This window comes from Coturnix japonica, chromosome 7, assembly GCF_001577835.2.
Source record: "Coturnix japonica isolate 7356 chromosome 7, Coturnix japonica 2.1, whole genome shotgun sequence".
NCBI classification, from domain to species: Eukaryota; Metazoa; Chordata; class Aves; order Galliformes; family Phasianidae; genus Coturnix; species Coturnix japonica.
Window position 1 is genome coordinate 29,728,363 of NC_029522.1, and position 13,857 is coordinate 29,742,219.

General features: G+C 39.0%; 1 protein-coding gene across 6 annotated transcripts in view; it reads left to right on the forward strand.

The window, feature by feature from the left end:
• KYNU (kynureninase) overlaps positions 1-12,233 on the forward strand; it is a 32,646-nt gene extending 20,413 nt beyond the window's left edge. For all 6 annotated transcript variants that reach the window (XM_015869119.2, XM_015869117.1, XM_015869116.2 and 3 more), the window contains 6 exons: positions 962-1,023; positions 2,530-2,601; positions 3,991-4,065; positions 5,376-5,522; positions 11,297-11,395; positions 12,123-12,233. In XM_015869119.2, the coding sequence (XP_015724605.1) occupies positions 962-1,023; positions 2,530-2,601; positions 3,991-4,065; positions 5,376-5,522; positions 11,297-11,395; positions 12,123-12,200 (533 nt within the window). In that variant the 3' untranslated portion in view covers positions 12,201-12,233. The remainder of the gene's footprint in view (positions 1-961; positions 1,024-2,529; positions 2,602-3,990; positions 4,066-5,375; positions 5,523-11,296; positions 11,396-12,122) is intronic.
• The last annotated feature ends 1,624 nt before the right edge of the window (positions 12,234-13,857 follow it).

A 13,857-nucleotide genomic window follows, 5' to 3' on the forward strand; every position in this document is an offset into this window, starting at 1 on the left:
CAGGAGAAACACAGGATTCACTTCTCCTTTTCTTGCAGCTCCCTTTCTTTTTCCCCAATAAGTTTTCCTTTCTTCTTTCTCCATCAGAGTGTTTGCTGGCCTCCCTGCCTGCTTGCATTTGCCTTCATCTCTCCCTGTCTTCAGCCTCTTTCCACCTTCAGCACACTCCACTGATGGGTGATAACTACAGCAACATGCACAAGCCCATCTTCCTTCCAGCTGAAGAGAACTCTCAAAGCACTGATTTGTCAAGGGTGAATTACTGCTTTTCAACAACAGACATCAGGCAAAACAGAAAGAAATAGGAATTAATTTCCTCCATATCTCGACACAGTGCTTTGCCTTAGAGTCCCTCATCCTGCCTGGAACCTTTCACCAGTGGTTGGTAAAGGTTTGAGAATTTCTTGCTTAATACTCTGTAATAACAATTAGTTGTTACTCCATTAGCTCTGTCTGTGATTAACTGGGGCCAAAAGGCATCTGTTACCCCCCTCCCTAGAGCTATGTAGCTATGGCTGCTTCCTGTTAAGTTGCCACATTAATAATGACCTGTTATATTCATTAGGCCATTTTGGCTTGTTTTTTTAATTAGAGATGAACAAAAATAAGTCTGAAATCTTGCTTTACATATAGGCTTATGACCTGATTTTTGTCTGAAGTATTAAAGGCAATAAATCTGCGAGTGGTTTGCCAGGAAATGGAAATACTTCATTGCTTTTTGTTTTTCTGTGGCTGACCTGGAAAAGAAATATTTTCCTGCTAGTGTGGTGTAGTGAGTCAGACAAGAAATCTTTTTCCTCCGCTGTGATGACACCTCAAACATTTGTTTACTTTCCTGTCTTTAGAGAAACGTTGACTGAAAACATTTTTCCTATTTTACTTTCTCAACACTTCACAAGGTTTCTCTGAAATAGTGAATAAAATCCCATGGAGTATATATATATATATGTTTTTATTTCAGGTGCCCAAAGACATGAGGTCGCCATAATGAATGGACTAACTGTGAACTTGCACCTTCTGATGGTATGTCTTCAGAATGTTTATCTGATGTGTTGACAGTTATTTTTTCCTTTATTTTTGGATGGCCTTGACAGGCATGTTTTTCTTTTATTCGCGTAAGTAAACTGTTTTTGTAGGGATCCCACTAAGGCAACACCAGGCAAAAGCTTAACTTTCCCTTAAGCTCTTGAAATAGTATCTTGAGCAACTTTGCTTCTGTGTAAGACCTGGCTCTACTTGAACAGAAATGCTGGTCAAAAAGATGATTTCAAGGACCAGATTGCCCAGGAAAGTGGTAGTGTCACCATCTCTGAAGGTACATAAGGGAAGGGTAGATGTAGTACTCCAAGGACATGAGCAGTATTGGTGGTAGATGGAGGTCCTTTCTAACTGTAATGATTCTGTTCAATGACTTTATAAAGTTTGAGCTTTTCTTGTGTGAGCTGTGTGTCAGTAATCAGAGAGGATATCAGAATATTAATTGACGGTAATTAAACATCCTAAATAGCTCTGGATTCCATGCCACATTTGAGAGCGAAAGACAGACAAGACCAATGAGTAAATATGGAGCAGTAACATCTATTAAATTTCAAATCATTATTTAAGTCCTGGATTTTATATAACTACAAATTGCAAAGCAATTTGTTGGTTTTAAGGCACTGGTTGGTTTTAAGGCAATTTACAAATTTGTTGGTTTTAAGGCACTGTGGCCTTGAACATGATTTCCTTTTAAGTAGCTCCCTCAACTGTCGTATCTATGGTTCTTCAGTGTTTCCAAAGTTTGGATCAAATGAATGATCACACGAGGTTTCATGTGGTTCATGTGTAGAATAACTGTATTTGCATTTAGATCTTGTCTGTAATGTATCTCTGAAATTTCACAAATTAAGGCACCTGGATGGGGCTATGTGTAAGCTAATTGACCTAATTGCTTTGCTGAGAATTAGGCACAGTGATGCTAGAACTCAGGTAAACATCCCACACTGAGCCCTGTGGAACCACCTCTACTCTGTTGTCATGAACAAGAGGGCTCCTAAGTCTGTTCCTACTCCTCCTCTTGGTGATGATGAGTAGGAAAGGCATGTGCAGGTGCTGAGATGGGTGAGGGGTTTGCAGAAGGCTTGGTCCTTTCATCAGGCTTGTTTCAGAGGCAGTGATTTGATAATTAATGTTTTAGAGCTGAGATAGGAATGCAGTTCTTTTGTGCTGTTTGCTATTTTTACTTGGGAGATGATGGGGCTGGGTGAAATCCAGGCTTCCTTGTCCACAGTCAGATCTTTGCTTCTGATTCTTGTAAAAGGAAGTTTTCACTATTGGATCTCTTGTGACCTTCATTATGACTCTATGAAATACAGTATTATAATGCTTTCCTGCTATGATAAATGTTATATAGACAGAGAAACATTGGTGATTTCTCGGGGGGATTCTCTATAGTCTGCATGAAAGTAAGGCAGTCTTTATTAAGTTACATGCTGGGAGGATGTCTGCTGAGGTACATTTCAACATATCTTCTTTTTTTGTTCCTAACAGCTATCTTTCTTTAAGCCTACTCCAAGACGCTATAAAATTCTTCTAGAAGCCAAAGCCTTTCCCTCTGACCATGTAAGAAATTAATATTTTACCATATTTGTATTATTAATCATATTTTTCCAAAGAATATCAGGAGCCTGATTTGAATATTTATTAGCTCATCTTGTCCAAGTAACGTTACAATAAAAAAATCTGTCAGAAGCTTTTGAGCTAAGCATATTTTACAGATCATAGATTTATTCCTTTTGTTCGAATAAAAAATGTTACAAGAGGAAAAGATTGAATGGGCATATTGATTTATTAGTCTTTTTAAAGACATCAAGCAAACTACTGGCCTAAATCAACTCGAGTTGTAAATGTTTTATTAATTCTTGTTGCTGTTTTACTTTATGAAACCAAATCAATACAAATTCACAGCATTAACACTTATGTATCCCCAGACAGAGATGGAAATGTTTGTTCTTAGTACTTTGGATTACTAGTTCAAACATAATTTGTCTGCTATAAAATGAGACACAATTGTCCATGCGTCATAGCTTACAGAAAATTAATCTTTGCGTTTGTGCCCCACTGCTGCTTTATCACCAGCTCCGTAAACTCATGGAAATTGGTAACAAATTTGATTTCTAAGGTGTGATAGACACGACTCAAACTACTTCCAAGTTTATTTGTTTTGAAGATGGCAGCGCAAGCGTATAAACCTCAAATTGCCTTTATTCCAGACAAAGGCAATTTCATGCTAATCTTGCATTTCTTCCAGGTGCGCTTGTACACCGGGACTCCATCTTCTTAAATTTCAATGGTGCTTCAGTAATACTCAGTGCAACTCCTGTCACTTTGCTTCTTGTCGTGTGATTTTTAATCTATTTCATGGCATTACTTGATAATTTTTATGCCATCTCCAAAACCATTATTTATTGATTAAAAAGTCGGTGTGTAAGAATTTAGAGCTCTCATTTCCTCCTGCCTGTGCAGCATGTGAGGGTAGCATGGGCAAGAATATGTGCCAGCCAGCTCTGTTTGCAGGGACAGCAATGCATATGTGACAACTTGGGAGTTAATGTGTGCCAAGTAGTGTGCCCAGGTTTAGCAGAATAAGCTGTAGATTATGCTGCTCTGATTTCACTGTACCATTATCTGTGCGGGTTTGGTTTGCTGGTATGTGGCAAAGCACATCTTTTGCCTTGTTTATGACCTCGTTCTGCTCCATGAGCTCATCCTACAGAATTTAGGCTTTGTCTTCATCTTTGCTATCTGATGTGAATTAAATTCTGATCTATTCAAACCAAAGGAAATCTAGAACATTTTCTGAGACGTTAGATTAGGCTTCAAGCATTAATTTTAGTGAAAGGCAAGCATCTGAATTGCTTTTCTGAAGTTCTGCTGTGCTTGGCTTTTTTTTCTTTTAGTTGCTTTATCATGTACTTAGGCTAATGTGCTCTACATGAAAATCTCTTGCAGTATGCTGTGGAGTCCCAGCTTCGATTTCATGGACTTGATGTGGAGAAAAGCATGCTCTTGATTCGGCCACGGGAGGTTGGTGAGATGCATGCCAGCTCCCCTTGCTAATCCTAAGGCAGAAACATATGAGAGAAGGCATATGTTTGCAGATATTCTAGCAGCTGACTATAGAAGTTATAGTCCCATGTTCCCTATAGCTTACACTATTTGGACAAATTTTACACAACTTCAATGTATGTTTGGATAGAATTTCAGTTTTGTGATCGTAATCACTTTTACAATTGATTCAACTGGTGCATTTGCCTTATAAATGTGACCACTTCCCTCTTCCTCCACCCAACCCCATTTTTTCATATTTGCAAAAAGGTAACTGCAAAAATGGAACAGTTCATTGAGAAACCCTAATGTCCTCTCAGTGTCCTAAGGTAAAAGACTGCCTTAACACGAGCCACATTGTGCCTTTATCAGTGCAGGGTAAGGGAAAGGTCTGCTTTGAATAATATGCAGCACAGAGCAATTTGAAAGACTGCCTTGCTTCAGTGTTGCAGTATTAAGAACTCTGCCACCTAACTATAAACTGGTGGTGACCTTTTGCTTCTGAAATCTGAATCATCTTGTGAGTAAAGAGCCCGCTACTGAATGCTGATAGATTTGCAAGAATGGTTGAGATAACAGCAGTTGGCAATGCTTGCAATTCAACAGTCTTGCCCCAGCTTTTTTTCAGTAACAAGTCTAATTTAATTCTAGCTTTTCACTGCCTAATTGATCCCTAGGTGCTGGTATGTTTTCCACAATCCCTTGCTAGGAAGACAGAAGGAGGACAGGGCAGTTACTTTCCTATAAAGAATCAAGAATGAGAGACTTTTTGTTCAAGTTCTTTTACATGTAATGACCACCCCATGTTTGGGGATTGTTGTGCTTTGATGATGCGAGACTTATTGTGTTTGAAACAGAAATATAGCAAACTTATAATAGTTTCCTCTGGGATACGGAGTATATCAGAAAAGTATAGGATGAAACTGTTTGACAACTTTTAAGCCTCGTGAATGTCACAAATTTCAGATGGTATATAAAATAATTATATATGCTGGCTTGTAAATTAAAGCTGTCTGAAATATTAGCGTAGGAAACATGCTAAAATATGAAATGAATAGGCATTTAAAAACTGGCACTTTCAAGATAAGTTTGCTAATTTTCTTATTTGAAGTAACTCATAGGCTACTTCGTGGCTCTACCTTTGTATATCATTGCTGTGCTAAGGATTTGCTTTTGATCTCCTTATGCAAGCAGCATGGCTCATGGTAAAATATAGATTATGAAATCAGAAATGACAGTTTCATTACTGCCAAAGTTGATGTAAAACAAGTGCTTTAACTTTGTTTTAGGGGGAGGAGACCTTGAGGATTGAAGATATTCTTGCTGTGATTGAGGAGGAAGGGGACTCTATTGCTGTCATTCTGTTCAGTGGGGTGCAGTACTACACAGGCCAGCTGTTTGACATCCCTAGAATAACAAAAGCTGGCCAGAAAAAGGTAGGATTGCTCCAAGCCCAACCTAAATGTGTGTGTGTATATATATGTATATAGTGAAATGTTTTTGATTTCCTCTTGTTGTGCAATAAACTGGAGCATATGTGGAAATCTGTGGGACTCCTGATAAAAGGTAAAAGCGTGCTGTGCACAGATCATTTGGAAACTGGGTGCTGTGGGAAGAAGGAGGGCTGAGGGAGCTGATTTTTATAGGTGGGTCTTAAGTTATGTGGAGAGATTATGGAGATTGTGAATGACTTGACTTCTACCAGGCTTCCCCTTAAGGATAGAATTCCAAGAGGTTTAATGGAGTGGAAGGGGAGATGAGGTAATCATAGCTTCCATAGGGGGACTCTTTTAGTGGATGTACCTTTATCTCATTCAAGATTAAACCACTTATGGATGAATTTATTTAGTATCACTGGGTTTTTGCAAAGCAGCTAACTACTTATAACCATATATAGATGTTTTAATTCTGGAGGTGTTCCTGACTATATCAGGGTGTGTCTTCCATTGCTATAGGCTTTTCTTTGGAGGTCAAGGGTGTAAGCTGTGCTCTGGAAAATGATGGTAAAGAGCATAGTAGGTATGAAAGAAACAGGTGCTTCAGGGGCTGGGAGTTATAGAAAGAAGGGGTTCTGGCTGAACAGCACCTGATGACAAAATTGGTTCTGAACATAATATAAAACAAGACCGACTTCTGACACAGATGTAGAGAGCCAAGGAAGAAAGAGATGAAGGCAATCAGCTGCAGGGGCAAATGGGTCTGTGCATCAGCTCCAAGTAGCTCTATAAACAACACCTTTGTGGTGCCTTCCTCTTCCTGTGTTTTTCTAAAGGTAAGCAGTCAGAAGGCTGGGCTGTAACATCTGAAGGGCAGACAGGTGATTGATGGGGTGATGCTAGCCAGTGCACTGCTCACTCATGCTCTCTGTTGCAGCAGAAATCTTTGCTCAGCTGCCAGCACCCACATATGTACCACGCCTCTGAATCCACTCTGTGAAGGGTCTGAAAGATCTGAGGTCTCTCTTCACTGTAAATATGAACAATCTGGGAAAAATCTCTTTACATTCTCTCTTACAGATGCCCAGTGGACTATGGGGCATATATTTCAAGGAGCAGAAGCTCTGTGGCTTCAGTGAAAGCGATAAACTAACTAAGTGACACACTGAAACGTGTTCCAGGGGGAAAATAGTCACTGATAGTTAGTTCATACAGAGCAAAAATGAGCTCAATGGTTATATTATTTGAGAGGATAACCAGGATGAGCTTAACATTTCCGTAAGGCTGTGCAAGTATGAATTCAAGCAGGAGGAAAATGTGAGCTGCTGTGTCCCTATGAATACCTCTGAATGAATGTAGACATTACTTGTGCATGCAAGTAATAAACCTGTTCATGGATATTGTGTGTTGCACTGGGAAGTGAGTACATTCATAACCTGGAATGTCATCATGTTTAAAGAAAAGTAGTGCTTGAGTGCCTAGATAGGATTAAAAGCAAAGCATAAGGCAGCCCTTGTTGTTCCCCTACTGTCAGATAGATTCAGCTCCACATCCTTATGGATTCTGCCTTTGGGCTAAGTGATGTTTATATGTTTATACAAAACTACTTTTTAACATACAGTTTCACCACACTTAAACAATCAGCATACTGCAAATATTTACTTGAACAGCTATTAAATCAGCAATTCATGGAGAGTTTGCTGTGTTAATAGTGGTAAGTGGTTTTCCTGTAAGTTGCTGCTGCTTGATCTTGGAGGTTCTGGTTACTAAAAGCAAAATGCTGGGTCCTTGAATACAATTGGCTCCTCTCTTCAGTTCCAAGGTCAGAACTGATTTTAGGAACTGATGTTGGGCCACAGGAGAGCAAGGAACAACTGCTGACCCAGCCGTCAGGAGGAGGAAATATGATGAAAAGGAAACAACCTTCTCTGCTTAAGAAATTTGAGTTTAGATGATTAACCTGGATTGGATTTAATCCAGTGCTTCTGGTCCTTAATTTTGAAACAAGTTGAACTTGAAAATGCAGTGTCAACTAGAACAAATCTTGACTATATTGGGCAGTAAGGCTACTGAGATTTCAAGCGTCTAGGGCAGATTCCAGGTAGTTATGATAAGCAGCTATTTTTTTCTCCATAAAGGCTTTTCTATATGCTGTTTGAAGAAGTACTTTTATTGTTTTGGGTTTTTTTCCTCTTTTATGGATCAGTTAGGGAATGTTATAAGAACTTAAAACTTATGAGGCTTTTAGGACTTGAAGACCATTTCTTCTAGAGCTTCTGGACCTGATGAAACCAGCATTGGTTAGAATGACTGTTTCATACATGACATTAATATAAAACAGCTGAAGTCCTTTAAAATGTGCATTTAAAAGAAGGATGTGCCTAAGAAGTGAAGTTGAGAGCAAAAATACTGGATTCTCCTTACTGGTATTGAAGAGTAGTGAATGGTCCCATGTTCATGAGAGCAAGCAATGAATCTGGGGAGAGCTGACAACAAGAAATAGGGGGGAAGACAATATGAGATAGTGTTATTTGAGAAAAGGGGGAAGAATGGAGGAATAGCACTAGTCAACTGGTGTGGCTGAGGAAAAAAACGCCCTACAGATGGTCTTAATTATTGTAATAGACAATTGAAATAAAGTCCTGCAGTGCTTTACCCCATAAGGGCTTAGCTAGAGGTCTGAGCCACAAGCTCTGGAGGTCTGGAAAATGTCCTGGGATCTTTGAGGTCAATCATTTATGAATTAAGTTACCGATTTCCTTTTACATTTTTTAAGCCAATTTCCTAAGTTCTCTGCGTACGTTAAGATTCTTCCCAGAGTGAAAGCTCTGCACATAGACAGCTTCATTAAGTCATTAAATATTAAATGAACTAAATTAAGCTTGAAAAATTACCTCAGGCTATTTTTCCATCTTAGGTCCCTCAGATAAATCAAAATTACAGCGTATTGTGCGAGAGACCCATCAGCAGGCTGAAGGAGGATGTAACAGTTTTTCTTGTTCCACATTTCTGTGCTTGCTGTAGAGGTTGCAGGAGATTTAGTTGTTTTACTCCTCTGCAAGCAAAGAAATGGCTGATTTCTAGGAGTCTGCCTTTCAAATATGATTTTCATTTTATAAGTTACATTGTACTTTCCACTGTCTCTGTACAGTATGTAAAGTATTTTAATCTCTCCAGTCCCAGTAGGAGGAGATTTAAGATCCTTCATCTTCATTTCTTTTCCCGTCTCGCTCTAAATGTCCCAGCTTTGCTTGTGTGAGGCTGTCATTTCTCTCCGTCTCTCCAAATGTCATTGTCCATGCTGAGTTGTTACCTGCTGGTTATCAGCAGCTACCCAGACACGTTGCAGAAATGACTTTTAGATGTTAAAATAAAATGGAAGAGGCAGGGGAGTGCTTGAGTCCTCTACATTGCCCGTAACAGATGGGGTGCTCTGCATTCCCCACGCCTGGGGAAGTGACGTTCCCACGCAGTCCCTGCTCTGCGTGGTGTGTGCAGGGAGAGCTGCTTCAGTTTGTTTTACTTCTTCCATGAAATCTGTGTGGCAAAACATTTGCTGTTCATGCAGCTCGTGCCAGACGCCTTCCTAGGAAAGCCAAGCATCATCATCGTTTTTGGGGATGACAACTTGAGCAAAACATGAGTGATCCCAGGTTTTCCGAGGTGATGCAGGAAACCTATCGACACAGAACCTGGGTTCTCAGGCTCATGAAGTGTAATGGTGCACTGTGGGATCTGCCAAGCCGTTCCAAAAGAGTGGGGGTTGGTTAAATTGCCTGAGAGATATGTCCCATGGGTGGCATGCTGGTGGATGTCTACTTGGAGAGCTTCAGGTGCATGGCATTGGTGCAAGCCAACGCCTACCAGCCAGTGTCAGTGCTCAGAAACACTTGGGCACACTGAGGTGTAACTCTGGCTATGGGGTGTCAATGTAGTACCATGATTCCAAAGGCGTCCAACCTCCTGGTGTCACAGAATCATAGAATGGCTTGGATTAGAGTGGGACCTCAAAGCCCATCCAGTTCCTACCCCCTGTCATGTGTTGGTTTCCCCCAACCAGATCAGGCTGCCCATGGTTACATCCAAACTGGCATTGGGTGCATCCAGGCATGGGGTATCCACAGCTTCTCTGGGTGACTCCCCATCTTCTCTTATTTTCACTCTATTTTCTTTATTATTCATCTTGTACTTCAGTTTATTGTAGAAATTATTGCTTATGAGGAAGGAAGGAAGGAGCAAATGAATTAAAGACAGAATTTACCATAGAGTTGTATTTCTTATGGACTTTTTTCATGAGCAACAAGTTCTTTTGTATTAATTTTGTTAATGTGCTGCCACGCTTGTTCTCCAAGACTCCGAGCATATTGCAGTATGCTTGTTTTTCACTGAAACCAATGAATTTCTTGTAGCAGTTTTAAAAGATTGGTGTAGTTCATTTGCGTGTAAACGTTTAAATCCAGACAGCGGATGTTTTGAAGCCAGGTTAATGTCTTAAGCTTTCTCATTCAGTAGCAGATTGGCTTTAGTGCCTTGTTTTCTGAACCAAAACCATTTTATCTCTCTGGATATGAGCACTCCCATGGGCTTCCATTGCACTTCAGTCTCTCTGCATAAACCTCTCAACTTATGTTGATTTCTCCTAATTTACTCCTGGGCATCTCTATGAAGGCGAGTTGCAGTGTGAAGGTTGGAACATTTATTGCAACTCTGGTTGTGTTTAAAAGCAGATGCTTGTATTATGCAAATACTATGGCGGTGGGCTTTCTTCTTCCCATCATTTTGGGTTGGCTTTTCCAGCTGATAACTTCACTAATTCCTCCACTAGAATTCCTGTTTGGATCTTCTTAAAATGCTGCCTCATTCAAATTGTTATCTGTCTTCTACAGAGGATTAAATATACCAAAGTATTGTTTAAATAATTCAGTTCAGACTCCCTTCATGCAAGAAACAGCAAGAGATTCTTTAAAAAAAAAGAAAAATCCTTTGTTTTATTATTGGATGCTGTTTTTTTTTCCTGAAGCCTGGGCTCTCACTCTTATGCCTACCGTGCTGTTTTCAAGCTGGCTGTTTGTGGTTTTTAAAGCAAAATGCAAAATAGCATTTTATTTGTAGTGTAGGCACAAAAGGCACTTTTATTTCTCTGTGCTTAAATAAACAGCAAAGTTAAGATGACTTTCTTAGTTAAAAAAATGCTGCCATCCAGTGGCTGTATTGTGAGTAAAACTGCTATTTGTTACCTATACATCTGTATTACCTTTCTTTTCCTCCTTCCTTGCATAGTGCCCCACACAAGGTTTGGTAATTAAAGTACATCATTTTTAACAGAGAAATGACAATGTGTTTGCAAGTACAGAAATCCTTAAAAATCAATGTGTTGCATAGGATGCTGTCTCACTAATTTGGATCCCCAAAGAGCAACATCAGGGTTTGAAAAGTGAGGGGACTTTAAGCATAAGAAAACAGTAAAATCTAACTGCTCACTATCTGCTCATCTCTGAATAACACTATTTTATGCTTTACTGCATGAGAAAAATAAATAGAAATCTAAACTATCTCCAAGTGTCCTTGAAGACAAGCCCATAAAACAATTCACAGTTTTGGTAGATACCTGCAGCATGGATACCTTGTCTGTAGTAAAACTATATATAACCAGTGGAACTTGTTATCAAGCCTGCATAGAGAGCAATATGTACAACTCTAAAGATACTTTTTTCAAAGCAATTTTAGGGTGTTGGTTATTGTGATAAACGATATATTAAATATCTTTCCTGCAGGGTTGCTTTGTTGGATTTGACCTGGCTCATGCTGTTGGGAACGTAGAGCTCAGTTTGCATGACTGGGGAGTGGATTTTGCCTGCTGGTGCACCTACAAGGTAAAAGAGATTCCTCATTTGAGGCCCTCTGTAATCTCATTTACAGATACGAGTATGAGATAGACCTGTGATGTTATTCACCAAAGCTTGGGCTGAATCTTTGTACCAGCTGTAGCATCTTTTGATGCATAATGACTTGAGTGGTGGTTTTGAGTAGTGGTTCCAAAAAGCAAACAAAAAGCCATTTTTGTTGTTAGTGTTAGTGGATGATGATAGATGCTAACAGTGGCTAAACATCTGCCCTGATGCACTCTCAGATCTGTGGCCATGGAATCAAAGGTTCTCTTCTTATTTTCCACATTGAGAATGTCCTGCCACTATGGGATTATTGTAATCTGTCCCTAAGTTAGAGCAACTTAAAAAGAAATTCAGATCATACAATAAGGTTCTTTTAGCTTTCTTCACTTTCTCTTGAGATTGAGAATCAACAGATGAAGTTAAATGAATTATTTCTCTATACATTAAAATGTGGGTCTGCTTCAGCCCTTTGTCTGTTAGATTTCAGATCTCAGATGTAAGCCCAAGAATATTTTTAGAAGTAATCTGAAAAAAATACATCTACTTGTACCTACGTTAGCACTTTGAGACAAGTGCTAAGATCTCCATTTTAAAAACCATGAGAAATATTGAAATTAGTCTGTTTTATAGAGCAGGGTGAGGTAAGAAAAGCTGTACATTACAGTTAACGAGCACAGAAGATGCTTACATGTTGATTTATTCTTTCCAGTATTTAAATTCTGGAGCAGGAGGCCTCGCTGCTGCCTACATTCACGAGAAGCATTCCCAGAGCATTCGACCAGCGTAAGTGTATTTCTGTACTTAAATAAAAGGAGCTGTGAAAGTATTCCTGGTCATAGACCTGTGATATGTTTGTATGGATGGATGCAGAAAAAAATTCTCTGCTTCAAAGACTTATTAGACTAATATTTGTTGCTGACTTATTACCTTAATGAAGAGGGTAGTGCATGCTTAGATAATCTGGTTATCTGACTTTTTAGCTTAGAAGGGTTATTTTATGCTAATTTAGGTATATTTTGAAATTATTAGTGTATGAGCTCACATCTTCAATAATTTCTTTCTTGAAGAAGGCTCCTATTGGTTCTAAACTAAGTGTAATCATAAAAGAGAATGCTTATAATATAAGAAACTCAAATCATGCCTGTGAGACTGCTTAATGTAAAGAGAATGCTTAATATCTTCCTTTAAAAAATGGATTTTTTTAATCAAGTCTCTGATTGGTGAACAAAATCAAAGGCAATTTCAGCTCTGTGTCTAATAGCTCTTTAATACTGGCATGTTTTCATTAAAATTATATTCACTGGTAAAGCTGGGAAGCATTACATGGAGATCTGTGTTCTCAAAGAGTTCATAATCCAGGAAAAGCTGTGCTATCAGAACTGAAGTTAGCTGCATTTAAAAAAAAGAAAAAATACTTGTTATTTAAAACATTGTCTGCCCTTTATGTATATTAAGAACAGTAGGATTAATACTTTTAATGCATTGACAAATGTAAACGCATTCTGGCTTTAATGCTTGGAGAATTTGCTTTTATTTTAGCTTGAGGAAGGCAAACTAAATCAGGTTTCAGAGAAATAATATTATAATAAACAGCTTCGCTGTGCTATGTGTTGGTTTCAGACTGTCTAGACTCCCAGGAGATAACAAAATAACGCTGGTAAGTTCTTCTCAGTCACCCATAACAGAAAACTCATTAGGATGACATATGACCTGCTGTGAGCTGATTTGATCTTCACGTGTGAATGCTGGCAAAACATTCCAGATATTGGGATAGTGCTGCTGGAAAGGTGTCTGTTACTCCACCATTAGTCAGCAGGTGCAGGCTTGGTCTCCTGGCCTCCAGCCTTGGCTGTGGGGTGCAGGGAGGATGCTGGGCAGCAGTGGAAAAAGTGGACCAGGTGGAAATCACAGAAGAGTAATGGAAAGAATGAAAAAAGCCTCAAGAACTTTCAGTCTTTCATCCTCCTTGATGAAATGTTGGAACTGCAGGGAGGGCACTGGCTTGGTAGTATAGGGAAGGGCTTAAATTAGTTTTTCCTGAACCTGCTTCTTCATACATAATCATTAACTTGTGTATCGGATCTGAATGCTGAATGCCTCAAATACAAATGCTTGTATGAAGCAGTTTTTTCAACCTGGGACTCAATTAAGAATATTATTCCAGGCTTCCTGTATAAACCTTCTGCATTATTTAATCATAGTTATTTCATATTTCCTAAGATTTGATAATGACTCTCCAAACTGTTTGTAGCTAATACACCCTGGTTGCGTTGTTTTTTTCCCCACCAACCAGCCTTTTCAGGTTTCCAAATAAGACAGTGAGACAAAGGAGAATTTGTCTTTGTCAAAGTATTCAATTTTATAGCTGATTTAAATGCAGAGCAATTTGCTGTATGTTGTACAATCAAATAGAGTGGAATTTAACTGCTCTGGAAGTTGCAGTT